Source organism: Microcaecilia unicolor, chromosome 10 (genome assembly GCF_901765095.1).
Source record: "Microcaecilia unicolor chromosome 10, aMicUni1.1, whole genome shotgun sequence".
Taxonomy (NCBI): domain Eukaryota; kingdom Metazoa; phylum Chordata; class Amphibia; order Gymnophiona; family Siphonopidae; genus Microcaecilia; species Microcaecilia unicolor.
Window position 1 is genome coordinate 1,112,171 of NC_044040.1, and position 15,337 is coordinate 1,127,507.

At 42.3% G+C, this 15,337-nt stretch overlaps 1 protein-coding gene across 1 annotated transcript in view; it reads right to left on the minus strand.

Moving 5' to 3' along the window:
* CACNA2D1 (calcium voltage-gated channel auxiliary subunit alpha2delta 1) overlaps positions 1-15,337 on the minus strand; it is a 578,231-nt gene that overhangs the window by 142,347 nt on the left and 420,547 nt on the right. Inside the window, exon 13 of the mRNA XM_030217110.1 lies at positions 3,616-3,694. Within this exon, the coding sequence (XP_030072970.1) occupies positions 3,616-3,694 (79 nt within the window). The remainder of the gene's footprint in view (positions 1-3,615; positions 3,695-15,337) is intronic.

Here is a 15,337-nt window from a genome sequence, read left to right on the forward strand (position 1 = left end):
CTTCTAAGCATGCTTGAGAATTTAGGCTCACTTTGTGTGTTCTGACTTTTTTTTAAAGAACTTTTCCATTGAGTGCCTGGATTGCTCCACTGTTGGGAGTTTCCATAGGGTGCAGAGGCTTTTTTAAATCACTTGTTTGTCTCCCTTGGGGAGGTTTTGGTACAGATTCTTTTTTTTTTTCCATTTCTCAGAAACCGATGATAGTAACTGGACACCTTTGAGGATAGTGGGTTATTAATAGTTTTCTGTTTTCCCTTATTGGGAGATTCGAGGTTTCAATTATGTAAATAATTACATTTTCAGGAACCTTAAATGGATTAAGTGTTTGCCACATACTTAACAAACTGATGTTTTAAGTAATAACTATATTATAGTTTATTACCCTAAGTGATTACATGGGTTAACCCACACAATCCACAATGTTCTAGACAGCTTACAAATAAAAACACATAATAAAAAACAATCACAAAACAAACATATACAAATCATTTCAACATCTCCAAATAAACATTAACCATCCTGACTCGTTTAGTAAACTTATTCGTCACCATGGTTCTCAAAATCAATCAGATCATAGAGCTATAAGAAAATCTTCATTTTCCTCCTTCAGTTATTCTCAATTCCCCCAGTTTTATCTGGATTATCCTGCTAAAAATTATTACAGTGTTACCTAGAAAGCGCTGTGGTGGTCTGTGGACAGAGCAAGGGGTGGTCCCTGCAGTTATTCAGCTGGCAGCGATTTTCCATCTGCTAACTGGAAAACCATCCGATTAATGTGAGGACAGCAAAAAGGGTGTCCAATTAGCTACTTAATACAGTGCAGTCAACATCGACCCTACCCAGATAGTGCCTGCGCTGACCACCCTATCCGAAAATTCACCACCCGTCAATATCTAATCATCAATGCTAAATAGCCTGGTTTAACTCATCTGCAGAAACATCGACTATCCTGGCTGAATATTGACCTGAATGTACATAAATAACCTTAAACAAGTTAGAGGGTGGGATATAAATGTAGTAAATAAATAAGTTATGCCTCTGATTGGTAACTATAGCAGGATGGTTTAGTTATCAGATCATATAGACACATATCCCTTTATAAAATTCCCTGGGAATATAAGTGTACACATTTGTGCTTATTTAGAAGTAGGTATAATTACGTGCATATATGGCCCAGAAAGAATATGTGTGGATCTGATAAAGTGAGTGCAAAATGATAGCCCCACATTGATCTAGGACTGTATCACATGAAGCTGACCTTCTACCTCTCCCACCACCGTCTTCGGAGAATGACACGGCATTGAGGGATTCAGGGATCAGGAGAAGGCTTAGTCAATCATGAGAGGGCTGGATTGCATCAGGAAGAGGTAGAAAACCTTTTATTTCAGTTGCAGCTGAGGTGTGCTGGCTGTGCCCTGGCTTCTTGCTGGCCAGTATTCAGCGCTATTTAACCGGCCAGGACTGTGGAGATATATCCAACTACAGACCGATCTATAATCCCTGTTCTCCTGCAAAGTTGGTGGATAAGATCATGTTGACTCAATTGGTCGATTATGTTGACAGGATGGAAGCCTTTAGTCCCTACCAGTCAGGTTTTAGAACAGGTCATGGGATGGAAACTTTATTGACTTTGCTTCTTTCCAATGTTAGAAGATAGGTGGATGGAGGAAGGTTGCTTTGGCAAAATTGTTAGACTTGACATCAGCTTTTGATCTACTAGATCGCCAGTTGTTATTAAAGAGGCTATCTGGTTTGGGTCTTAGGGATCACGTTATGGATTGGCTTTCGTCTTTCTTAACTGGATGAATTTTTTGCAGGAAGGTGGTATTCCATCTGCAGTCCATAAAGTTGTTTGTGGGGTACCTTAAAAGTCACTTTTATCCCCTATTTTATTTAATTTGTTCTTAGCACCTTTCGTTAGGCTGATTCAGACATATTTGACTGATGTTTATGTATATGCAGATGATATACTACTAATTAGCTATTGTGATCCTCATGCTCCAAAATTGGAAATCTTGAATGACTGTCTAGTTTGTGTTTGAATATTGATAAATCTAGAGCTTGTTGGCTAACAGGGCATTTAGTTAGGCCATTGAAGTTGCCTAATTTTTTAGAAGGTCGGGTGGCCTTATGTGATTAATTTTTTTTTATTTGGGAGAGGTCCTGGATACACAGTTAAAATTTGAGCTCAGGATTTTATGTATTATGGAGGTTGCGTTTGGTGCGGCCATATTTTGATAACTAGACTGCATTTATTTCTTCATTCCTTGGTCATTGCTAAATTGGACTATGGAAACACAGTCTATTTGGAGATTGCCTGCTATTTGCTAAAGAGATTGCATACACTATAAAATGCTAAGATTATACTCTTTGGAGATTTTGGATGGCGCAAACACGTTACACCATTATATGTTCACTATTATTGGCTCCCACTGGAGTGTAGGTCCACGTATAAGATTTTGATGTTAACCCATAAGGTTGAATGTGGAGGGACACCCGCTTATTTTGTTCCATTTTACTGTTTTTGTCCACATGATCTCTTGTTTTTATATGTTATTTAATATGTATTTGTTTTTAGACCCCTGACACAGGCAAAGGCTGAAACATGGTCCATGTCAGGTTATACAATAAAGTTGCTATATGATCTGACAACTGATTCCTGTGACGTCTTTTTGACAATCATGGCCAACTCCAGGTTTTTTCATCACTTCATGGTTGTTCCCTGTCTTTTTAGTCAGAAAGGATGGGAAGGCTAGGGGAAGAATACCATTACAAGAGGGGCTGGATGATTGTTCCCTCTTCTGCTCCAGGCTCACCCCTCCTCTTCCCTACAAATTACCTGGAAGGGAGTAGTCTGCAATAATTGCCTGGGAAGAAGTGGCAGAACTGTTCATTCCTCTAGAAAAGTAAGCCCTGACTGTTAACTTTTGGAAAATAGGCATATCGAAGACAAATTTAGGGTTTCTTGGGAAATAGGCATATCGAAGAGAAATTTAGGGTTTCTGGGAGAGCCGTTTAGAAGATTTAGGGGTCCTTTTACTAAGGTGTGCTGAAAAATGGCCTGCGCTAGTGTAAGTGCTTGTTTTGGATGCGTGCAGATCCATTTTTTTCAGCACACCTGTAAAAAAATGCCTTTTAAAAAAATTTGGCCGAAAATGGATGTGTGGCAAAATGAAAATTGGCTTGTGTTCATTTTGGATCTGAGACCTTGCCACCACCCATGGACTTAGCGGTAAGGTCTCACGCGTCAACCGGGCTGTAATGCGTAGAATGCCTTTTGCTGCCCGGTTAGCGCCGCGCGCCAGAAAATTATTTTCTGGCATGAGTAGTGGACGCACGTACAAAATGAAATGACCGCTCGGGCCACGCAGTAGCCGAGCGGGAATTCCAAATTTGCGTTGCACATGGTAGGCACCTACACGGCTTAGTAAAAGGGACTAGAATTTTTAATGATCTGTCTTCAAGTAATGCTTTTGATGATTCCCTGGGATCTCTTTTCTTTGATGTCTATTATTATGTAATTATTTAGATTTCTGACTGGATGGTATTAAAAAGCTCCTAAATAACAAGACAGCTATTCTTTCATCTTTAAGAAAGTAAATCTTTGAACAGTACCTTTGTTATTGCAGGCCATCCACTTTATAGGTCCTTTATCGTAATTGTGTTGGCCAACAGAAAATGTAAATATACGAACCTAAGCAGAGAAAGAATGAAACGAATTAGTTTTGCAGTAGTTTTTAATATGAATAGTTAAGCGAAAGGAACAATAGTCACACAACTTTATATACAAAACTCTAACCTGCAAATCATTACAAAGTAAATCCCTTTTTCATCTTAATTGTTCATCCTAGAATTAAAATATTAATGACCAATTGGCATTGTGTTTTTCATTATATCAAAATTTGGTCTACCTATTTTTATAAGATACTGCGAAAGCATTTCATTGTTTCAACCAAAATCTGCCAAGTTTTGACTGTTCTCATACAAAATATGCAACATTAATCCCCAAGGTGGCATTTTTTATAAAAATGGGAATGCCAAATTCTCATAAAATGATTCATCCAGTACAAAATAAGATATCCAAGACATTCCAGTCTGCTACCTTTGATTTTAGACCGCACACTCACACCAACTTTGACACATATTGTTTTCACTAACACCAGCTTATATTTTGACTAATATATTCTCAATAACATTATGACTTTAATACATTGAAAAATGTTTGGCACAAGAAAATGACCAATGTGTAAAATTAATTCCCAACCAGCAAGACAGAAAAAGACATAATAAAAGTCCATTTTGATTCGTTGCACTGTTCACTTTTGCTAAATATGTTAAAAAATTTCTCAGTAGGAGCATTACAAAAACAAAAAAAAAACAACCCACACACACTCACTTAAAAGGCAGAGGAAGAATTTAAAAATACTTTCTTTGGCTTATTTTCAAAGATATCAGATTTAATTTTCAAAGCTGAATCTGTAACATTCAGTTAAGGCACATATTAACATTTAGGTTTTTATATATAAACTATGTCAGTGAATATGAAATCTTATTGCATGATGAGAAGAAATTAAGTCTGGAAATTTAAGTTCTCATGGAGAAATTGCTGGCTTAGCATTAGAAGAAGGCTTATTTCATATTAAACCACTTCTACTCCAGCAAAACCATTCATTAAAAACATATTTTATCAAAACACCATGAAATACCATATATTTTCTATATTTCATTTCCAGATGCTTTCATCAGTATAGATTAGAGATACGCATATATACTCAGCTTTACATGGATATGCTTTAAGATGGCTCTGCCACCCCATCTGAGGTTCCCTACCCCTCCCTCCCCTTGTGGTCAGGCTAGAAACTGCCAAGGGACACAGAAAGTGACATAGGGGAAATGGAAGATGTTGATTGATGCACAAGGTATGCTGTGCACCAATCCATCAAAGGTTTGATGCAAGGAGAGAGGTTGATACTCTGGTGGGCATTTGGTTGGGGAGTCCAGGCTAAGGAAAGGTTTTGAAAGCTCAGGCTTACCTGAGGTGCTGAGATGGGACTGGGTTTGGAGGCAGCAGTTAAATAGGAGATATGTGAGAGGGTATTTTCTTCCAGGTGAATTTTATCTTGTCTTCCAGGTTGCTGTCCAGGATCCAGATAGGGGGGGGGGGGGGTGAGTAGCAGGTCCCACAAGGTAAGTGGAATGTGGGTCCAGGGGATGCTTGAGGCTTCATGTGGAGAGAGAGAGAGACGTGCTAGTGGTGGGTGATGTATTTGACTCTCCAGTGGTTTGGGGAGAAAAGAGTTGGACCATTGTAGCTGGCTGAGTGGAAGTTCACAGCCGGGATTGTCCCAGCAATCCTAGTGCCTGCCACATTTTTGGTGTGGAAGTGCATGTGTGTGAGTTTTCTAGGGGTGTTTATGAGTTATTTGGGTCTGTTGCTGGTGTAAGTTTGTTGTTTAGGAAGAAGGAGGAAGGTAGTGGGGAATTTAGGTGTTGGGTTGTAGTGGTAAGTTTTGAGATTGTCAGGGATGTCACTGAGGTAAAGAGCAGGTGGGGGTTGGCCTCCAAGGTAGCAAGGAAGGGTGGGGAGATGGAGTTTGTGCAGGATAGAGTGGTGGAAAATGGGTTTCTAGGAAGCCTGTGTGTTTTGTGGAGCAGGAAGAAGTTAGTTTGGGTCTGGCTAGTTCTGGGACATTGCCTCAAGGTAGAAAGGGGGCTGGTGAGGGTGGATCAAAGTCCAAGAACACCATTTCTGTGGGTATGTATTCTCAGACTGGTAGAGGAGGAGTTAAAAAAGAGGTGGTTGCTTGAAGTAATTGGTCAGCTGGAGCTGGTTCAACAGACAACAGATAAAGGATCATCAGATGTTGAGGAATGTAATCTGCTGGTGGGCAAGTCTGAAGGGGAGAGATTTTTGGTGGTCAGATTTTAGAGGGCAGGAAGATTCAGTGGAGGCTGAAAGAGGGATAGCCAATGAGGGCATGCAATTAGTCTGGAAATTGTTGATAAGAGAATTTGTATAGTGTTGGTTGGAAGGGGAAACGTGCTTGCAGAGCTTCAAAAGGATTGGCCCTCTTCAAGTGCCAGAATTGGATGTTTTGGATTCTTTTGAGTCTATTTCCTTATTGGAGTTGGACTGAAAGGCTGATCCTTCTGGTAGTTCAATGGTTTCTGGGTTCAGTGTCAGAGCTGGTGCTAACAGTGCAGTCAATATGCAAGTTTCAGGGTATGGGCATACTTTCTCTGTTTTTGACCCATTAGATAGTTGGGTACCTCAGAAGTTGAGATGGAAGATTTTGAAAGGCAAATGCATTGATTTGTTTTCTTTGCTAGCTAAGATTTCAAAGAGTGGAGATTGAAAGAAGAGTGAGACGGGCAAGAAGCATAGTAGGAAGATGATTAAGGCCCCAAAGTCAATTTTTAATTGGATTTTGGCTTTTCATATTTATACTAGTAATCTGAGTGAAGTGAAGCCAGCATTATATCCTGGACTCTTGTGACATTTGGATTTGATTTTGAGAGATTCACTTTTGGTGGTTGAGCTTAGCTCAACTATTATGAGTACAGCCCCCGGATTGTATACAGCGTGCCTAGAGATCTGTGCTGAAATCCAAGCGTATTCTATAACAACGTAACTAAATTGGCTTAACAAGCTAATCAGCTCTTAAAAAGCAATAATGAGCGCTAATTGGCAATAATTAGAACTTACATGCACAACTCACTCAGCGCCTAACTTCTAACAAGCGCAAGCAAAAAGGGGCATGGTTATGGATTTTTCATGGGCGTTTTGAAATTTATGCACATTGTTATAGAATATGGCACAGTGAGCCTAAATCTACACGATGGGATTTAAACCATGTTTTCGTTGATGTAAATGGAAGCACGCAGTTTTAGGTGTTGAGATAGCAACTAAGTGTATTCTATATACTACACCTAAATCTAAGTGCCGCTTATAGAATATGCTGTCGGCATTGATTTCCACGCCAATTTTATTTTAGACGCCATATATAGAATCCCCCAGAGTAACATGGAGGGGAATAATCGAACGTCGCCGGCAAAATAGGTCGCCGGCGATCTATTTTGGCGGCGGCGCAACAGCTGGCAGGAACCGTATTTTCAAAAAAGATGGCCGGCCATCTTTTTTTCAATAATATGGTGTGGGCCGGCGAAATGCCTTGGATTTCGCCGGGTTTGAGATCGCCAGTTTTGCTTTTCCGCAATAATGGAAAAAACTGCCGGCGATCTCAAACCCGGCGAAATCCAAGGCATTTGGCCGTGGGAGGAGCCAGCATTTGTAGTGCAATGGTCCCCCTCACATGCCAGGACACCAACCGGGCACCCTAGGGGGCACTTCAAACATCTTTTATAAACAACCAAATTAGCTTCCAGGTGCATAGCACCCTTCCCTTGTGTGCTGAGTCCCCCAAATCCCCCCCAAAACCCACTGCCCACAAGTGTGCACTATTACCCTAGCCCTAAGGGCTGAAGGGGGGCACCTACATGTGTGTACAGTGGGTTTTGGGGGGTTTGGGAGGGCTCAACATTACCCACCACAAGTGGAACAGGTAGGGGGGGGATGGGCCTGGCTCTGCCTTTCTGCAGTCCACTGCAACCAACAACAACTGTTCCAGGGACCTGCATACTGCTGTCAGGGTGCTGGGTATGACATTTGAGGCTGGCTTCCAGGCTGGCAAAAAAGGTTTGTATTTTAATAATTTTAGTGTGGGAGGGGGTTGGCGACCACTGGGGGAGTAAGGGGAGGACATCCCCCATTCCCTCCGGTGGTCATCTGGTCAGTTGGGGCACCTTTTTGAGGCTTGGTCGTGAAAATAAAAGGACCAAGTAAACCCAGCGAAATACTGCTTATTGCCGGGTTTTATTTTTCCATTATCCGCGAAAGCCGCCCATCTGGTAGCCACGCCCCAGCCTGCCCATGTCCCACCTTCGCTTCGCCGCCAACACACCCCTTTGAACTTTCACCGGCGAGGCGAAGGGAAAGCGGCAAAGCTATCACAAATGTAGCTTTCGATTATACGCTTTTCGCCGCTTTTGCGAAATAGCCGGCCATATCCCAATTTGTGTCGGGAAATAGCCGGTGATTACTTTCAATTATAAGCTGGATAGTAACATAGTAACATAGTGTGCAGAAGAGTGACCATCTTATTCTGTTGATTTCTACAGATTTTTCCTGGCATTAATAATTTGGGGGGGGGGATTTGGGGATAACTTATGGTGAATTTGTGGTCTGACATGTCAGTGGTAGACCCTATAATTTTATAAACAAGCAGCTATGTGCCCACTGATGACTGAGGTCTTCAGAGTTCTCGTTCTGCGTTGTTTATTTCTTAATGTCACTTCTTTATGTCACTTGGTCAGCAAAACATTCCAGTAGTGTGTAATAAAATTACTGATGCTCTATTTCAATTTCAGTAGCCTCGGTTTTCAGATTTGGCTCCATGTACAGAGAACTTGCCAACAGCAATGCTGGTGGGGCTTTGGAGTGCCATTCAACAGTCCTTATGCTTTTTTCTGAGATCTTCTTTGGCTGTTAGTAACTGGCAGAAATATGAGTTGAGTTGGAAATGATTTGTTGTTTTCATCGTTGAGTGAAACCTACCTGTATATGGTCCATTTTCTCTAAACTATTTCACTTTGCTAGAATATCTGTTGTTTTACAGTTCAGTTCCAGAACAATCACATAATTCAAGTTGCCCCTATTAAAGATTTTGATGAAAACAAATACATTTACTTTAGTCTCAATGTACTATTTTCAGGCAGTTGTAGGTAGGAAGTACCATCTGAATTCTATTATATTCTCAAATAGGAGGAAACAGCATACAACAGGATTAAAGCTAGCTTAGGTGTCATCCTCAGATTTACAATAATAAGTTCGGTCTCGAAATTGTGCCTATACCTCATGGCAACAGTAGCTGCTGCTCTGCACAAAACACAAGAAATCTTTTACATTGATCATTACACACGATGTAAATTTCTTCCACATCAAGCAAATTCAGTTACTCTCATACTTGCTTATTTATTTACGAAGTTTAATTACATGCCAATTAATAAGATGGCCAATTAGGTGAGGTAGAGTATCTAGAAAGGGACAGTGAACACAAAATCAAAATTAAACACATCCTATATAATAAAACTCAACCTCAACATTCTGAGGACAGTGACGTCACTGTCACTTCCTTCCAGAACGGTTCCATAAGACCATGGTGGTGAAGCCACCGAAATCGCCCAGGCTAGGGGCCCCGCCCTCGCGTCAAACGTCATGACATCAAGGGCGGAGCAATGGCGTTCGGTGCGTCCAAGAGGCAGGTGCGGAATGCGGAACAATGCCGTCAGAATGACGAAGGGGTCCGTAGGGAGGGAGGGAGAAGGGGGCGACGAAGGGGTCGGGAGGGAGGGAGAAGGGGGGAGGTTGGGGAGGAAAACCTTGCTAGCGCCCGTTTCATTTGCTCCTGAAACGGGCCTGTTTTCCTAGTAATAAAATAAAATAGGAAACATTCACTGGTCAACATACCAGCGTTTTGTTTTTTAAACACCAGCTACCACAAGCTAATTTAGAACCAGAGTTTCACAGCTAGTTCACAGTCTATCTTATTCTTTTCTTTATTACACTTTCTACTGGACAATTCCAAGGAATTTCCTCTCTCCATGAGCAAACACAAGATAAAATGCATATTTGGTAACAGAGTTCAATTAAGAATTAAAACTGGGTGTCCACAAAGGTTCAGTTTTTGCAAAGGAGAGGGAATCTGTGGTCTAATTAAGTTCCCCTGACCCGACACAGTGAACACCTGCTACCTCAGCCTTCTATGGTGTTTTACTGAAGCCAATTAAAAGACCTTTGATAACTTGAACCCTTAGTTTCATAAGTCTGTAGAAATAAAAAAGATACTTCAATTATACTGGAAACTCTTTTTAAAAAATAATCATTTTTGCTCACATTTTGTCCACTTCCATCTATAACTGATAGACCTAAAAAGAGATTGTCAAAAATTCACAAATTCCTACACTCTTTCAAAATATATATAGCTTGCACTACTTATAAACCTATCAAGCTTCAACTGGAATAGAAAAAATTAAAGGGAAAAAGCCACAGATCCCTCTTGTATGGCAGAATCAATTAGGTTAAATGTGGGGGTGGGGGGTTATGCCTATGAAGTGAATTAACCTTCACTAATTCTGCCACACAAGACATTTTCTATTTAACGGAAGTGGAGAGAGGGATCTGAGGCTTTTTCCCTTTGAATTTGTTTTACTCCAGTGGAAGTTTCATAGGTTTATAAGTACTGCAAGGGCAAAGGGGAAAAGGATAGTGATAGGAGTGTACTACCGTCCGCCTGGCCAGGACGAACAGACGGATGCGGAAATGTTAAAGGAAATCAGGGACGCAAACAAACTGGGCAACACAATAATAATGGGGGATTTCAATTACCCGCATATAGACTGGGTTAATGTAACATCTGTACACGCAAGGGACATAAGATTTCTTGATGAAATCAAGGACAGCTTCATGGAACAGCTAGTTCAGGAGCCGACAAGAGAAGGAAAAATACTAGACTTAGTCCTTAGTGGTGCTCATGATCTAGTGCAGGGGGTAACGATACGAGGGCCGCTTGATAACAGTGATCATAATATGATCGGTTTTGATATTGGCATTGAAGGAAGTGAAACTAGGAAATCAAGTACGCTAGCGTTTAACTATAGAAAAGGTGATTACGACAAAATGAGAAAAATGGTGAAAAAAAGACTGAAAGGAGCAGCTCGCAGAGTAAAAAACTTGCATCAGGCGTGGATGCTGTTTAAAAACACCATCCTGGAGGTTCAGGACAAATATATTCCACGTATTAGAAAAAAGGGAAAAAAGACTAAACGTCAGCCGGCGTGGCTAAACAGTAAGATAAAGGAAATCATTAGAGCCAAAAAACAATCCTTCAGAAAGTGGAGAAGAGAACCAACTGAAAGTAACAGGATAGATCATAAGGAATGCCAAGCCAAATGCAAAGCGGAGATAAGGAGGGCAAAAAAGGACTTTGAGAAGAAATTAGCGTTGGAAGCAAAAATACATAGTAAAAACTTTTTTAGATACATTAAAAGCAGGAAACCGGCCAAAGAGTCGGTTGGGCCGCTGGACGAAAATGGTGTTAAAGGGGCGATCAAGGAGGACAAAGCCGTAGCGGAGAAATTAAATGAATTCTTTGCTTCGGTCTTCACCGAGGAGGATTTGGGGGGGACACCGGTGCCGGAAAGAATATTTGAAGCGGGGGAGTCGGAGAAACTAAACAAATTCTCTGTAACCTTGGAGGATGTAATGGGTCAGTTCAGCAAGCTGAAGAGTAGTAAATCACCGGGACCTGATGGTATTCATCCCAGAGTATTAATAGAACTAAAAAATGAACTTGCGGAGCTACTGTTAGAAATATGCAATCTGTCCCTAAAATCGAGTGTAATACCGGAAGACTGGAGGGTAGCCAATGTTACTCCGATTTTTAAGAAAGGTTCCAGAGGAGATCCGGGAAATTATAGACCGGTGAGTCTGACGTCGGTGCCGGGCAAGATGGTGGAGGCTATTATTAAGAATAAAATTGCAGAGCATATACAAAAACATGGACTGATGAGACAAAGTCAGCACGGATTTAGTGAAGGGAAGTCTTGCCTCACCAATCTAATGCATTTTTTTGAGGGGGTAAGCAAACATGTGGACAATGGGGAGCCGGTTGATATTGTATATCTGGATTTTCAGAAGGCGTTTGACAAAGTGCCGCACGAAAGACTCCTGAAGAAATTGCAGAGTCATGGAATCGGAGGTAGGGTATTATTATGGATTAAGAACTGGTTGAAAGATAGGAAGCAGAGAGTAGGATTGCGTGGCCAGTATTCTCAGTGGAGGAGGGTAGTTAGTGGGGTCCCGCAGGGGTCTGTGCTGGGTCCGTTGCTTTTTAATGTATTTATAAATGACCTAGAGATGGGAATAACTAGTGAGGTAATTAAATTCGCCGATGACACAAAATTATTCAGGGTCGTCAAGTCGCAGGAGGAATGTGAACGATTACAGGAGGACCTTGCGAGACTGGGAGAATGGGCGTGCAAGTGGCAGATGAAGTTCAATGTTGACAAGTGCAAAGTGATGCATGTGGGTAAGAGGAACCCGAATTATAGCTACGTCTTGCAAGGTTCCGCGTTAGGAGTTACGGATCAAGAAAGGGATCTGGGTGTCGTCGTCGATGATACGCTGAAACCTTCTGCTCAGTGTGCTGCTGCGGCTAGGAAAGCGAATAGAATGTTGGGTGTTATTAGGAAGGGTATGGAGTCCAGGTGTGCGGATGTTATAATGCCGTTGTATCGCTCCATGGTGCGACCGCACCTGGAGTATTGTGTTCAGTACTGGTCTCCGTATCTCAAAAAAGATATAGTAGAATTGGAAAAGGTACAGCGAAGGGCGACGAAAATGATAGTGGGGATGGGACGACTTTCCTATGAAGAGAGGCTGAGAAGGCTAGGGCTTTTCAGCTTGGAGAAGAGACGGCTGAGGGGAGATATGATAGAAGTGTATAAAATAATGAGTGGAATGGATCGGGTGGATGTGAAGCGACTGTTCACGCTATCCAAAAATACTAGGACTAGAGGGCATGAGTTGAAGCTACAGTGTGGTAAATTTAAAACGAATCGGAGAAAATTTTTCTTCACCCAACGTGTAATTAGACTCTGGAATTCATTGCCGGAGAACGTGGTACGGGCGGTTAGCTTGACGGAGTTTAAAAAGGGGTTAGATAGATTCCTAAAGGACAAGTCCATAGACCGCTATTAAATGGACTGGAAAAATTCCTCATTTTTAGGTATAACTTGTCTGGAATGTTTTTACGTTTGGGGAGCGTGCCAGGTGCCCTTGACCTGGATTGGCCACTGTCGGTGACAGGATGCTGGGCTAGATGGACCTTTGGTCTTTCCCAGTATGGCACTACTTATGTACTTATGTACTTATGTAAAGAGTGTAGGAATTTCTCATATTTGAGTCTCTTTCATTCTATATTATATTGAATATTTTGAGTAAAAGATTTAAGTCAAACCCAAAGAATAAAAAGGTCAAATTAAGGAGATCCTTTTACTAAGATGAGGTAAGCGCTAACACATGCTTACCGCAGCAAAAAAAAGTCCTTACTGCAGGTCATGCTCAGGCGTTCTGCGGTAGTTTTGTGATCGGCACTCACTTTCCACGTGCTAAAATATATATTTTATGTTTCAGTGCTGGGGGGCAAGTCAGGGGTTGAGAGTAGGCGTTGCTCTGTACTAATTGGTTAGCGTAGCTGCATCACTACACGCTAAGTGATTATCTCATGATTAGCATGTCAGCCCTTACTGCCTATAAATTAGGGGGCAGTAGGGGGTTTATGCATTAATGGCCATGTGGTAAAGAGAAAATTAATGTGTAGCAATTAATTAAAAAAAAAAAAACAACAACAGAGAAAGTGGCCATTTTCCCCATGCTGTGAAAATGGCCTTAGCGCGTGAGAATGACCTGCATAAAGACTCACTAAGGTCACTTTTAACCACAGTTTGGTTCAAGGGCCCCCAAGTCTTAAAAACAAACAAACAAACCAACCCCTAAACCAAAACCACAACAAAAACCCCAGAGCTGGATGTCCAAGAAGGCTTCTATGTGGAGGGTATAACGAGGCACCGAGATCATATATAAATGATAAGAATAGCAGAATGTGTGATCACACGTGTGAACATGCTCTGTGGCTACACACTATTCTATCAAGCGGCACTGAAATGCAATGAGGCGGAGGAATGCCGAGATCCCACGATGAAACAACAGCAACACAGGCTAACAGCTGAAACACTGTGTCGAGTCAACACCAATAAACTGTCTACTAATTGATTGAAGTTGCCTCGTTTGTTTCTGGTTTGCCTGGTCTATTTCCCACTCCTTTTGTGTTACTGAAATGCGATGCACATAGTTTGAAGGTGGGCACACAGAGGCAGACTGTGGGCAGGGCACACCGTTACATGTCCACGTTACAGTAACAGATTACCGTATTTTTCGGACTATAAGACGCACCGGACCATAAGACGCACCTAGGTTTTAGAGGAGGGAAATAGGAAAATTTTTTTTTCCTTTTTCCCAACTCTAAAACCTAGGTGCTCCGGTGCATCTTGTCCGAATCCCTCCCTCCCTCCGAGTTCGGGATCGCCGTCAGGGTTACCTCCTCCCCCCCTCCGACCCTGTCACCACTTCTCCCTACTCACGCGATCTTCCCTGGTGGTCTAGTGACATCGGGGCAGGAAAGAGCCCCCTCTTTCCTGCCCAGCGCGCTGCTCTCCATCCTCCTGTATGCAACCTGACGGTCTCGGCGAGATTCAAAATGGCCGCCGAGACTTCAATTCTTGGCGGCCATTTTGAATCTCGCCAAGACCGTCAGGCAGCAATGCATACAGGAGGATGGAGAGCAGCGTGCTGGGCAGGAAAGAGGGGACTCTTTCCTGCCCCGACGTCACTAGACCACCAGGGAAGATCGCGTGAGTAGGGAGAAGTGGTGACAGGGCTGGGGGGGGGGGGGGGGGGAGGAGGAGGTAACCCTGACGGCGATCCCAAACTCGGAGGGCGGCCTGCCAGCCAGCCAGCCAGCCAGCCAAATCTACCTTCGGACTATAAGACGCACCCCCCATTTTCCTCCCAAATTTGGGGGGGAAAAAAGTGCGTCTTATAGTCCGAAAAATAGTAAATGATGCAAGATAAAAACCTGTATGGTCCATCCAGTCTGCCCAACAAGATAAACTAATTTTACATGGTATGTGATACTTTATACCCGAGTTTGATTTCTCCTTGCCATTCTCAGGGCACAGACTATAGAAGTCCGCCCAGCACTCTTCTTGTACTAAAATTTCTGAAGTTAATGTTGAAGCCCCTTAAAATGTACACTCCAGCCCATCCATATCTATTCAGTCACGATCAGGGTGTAGACCGTAGAAATCTGCCCAGCACTGGTTTTGCTTCCCAATTACCGGTGTTGCCACCCAAATCTCTGCTAAGATTCCGTGGATCCATTCCTATTGAATGGGATTCCTTTGTGTTTATCCCACGCGTGTTTGAATTCCATTACTGTTTTCATCTCCACCACATCCCGTGGGAGGGCATTCCACGTATCTACCACCCTTTCCATGAAAAAATTCTTCCTGACATTACTCCCGAGTCTGCCCCCCTCAAACCTCAATTCATGTCCTCTAGTTCTACCACCTTTCCGTCTCTGGAAAAGGTTTGTTTGTGGATTAATACCTTTCAAATATTTGAACATCTGTATCATATCACCCCTGTTTTTCCTTTCCT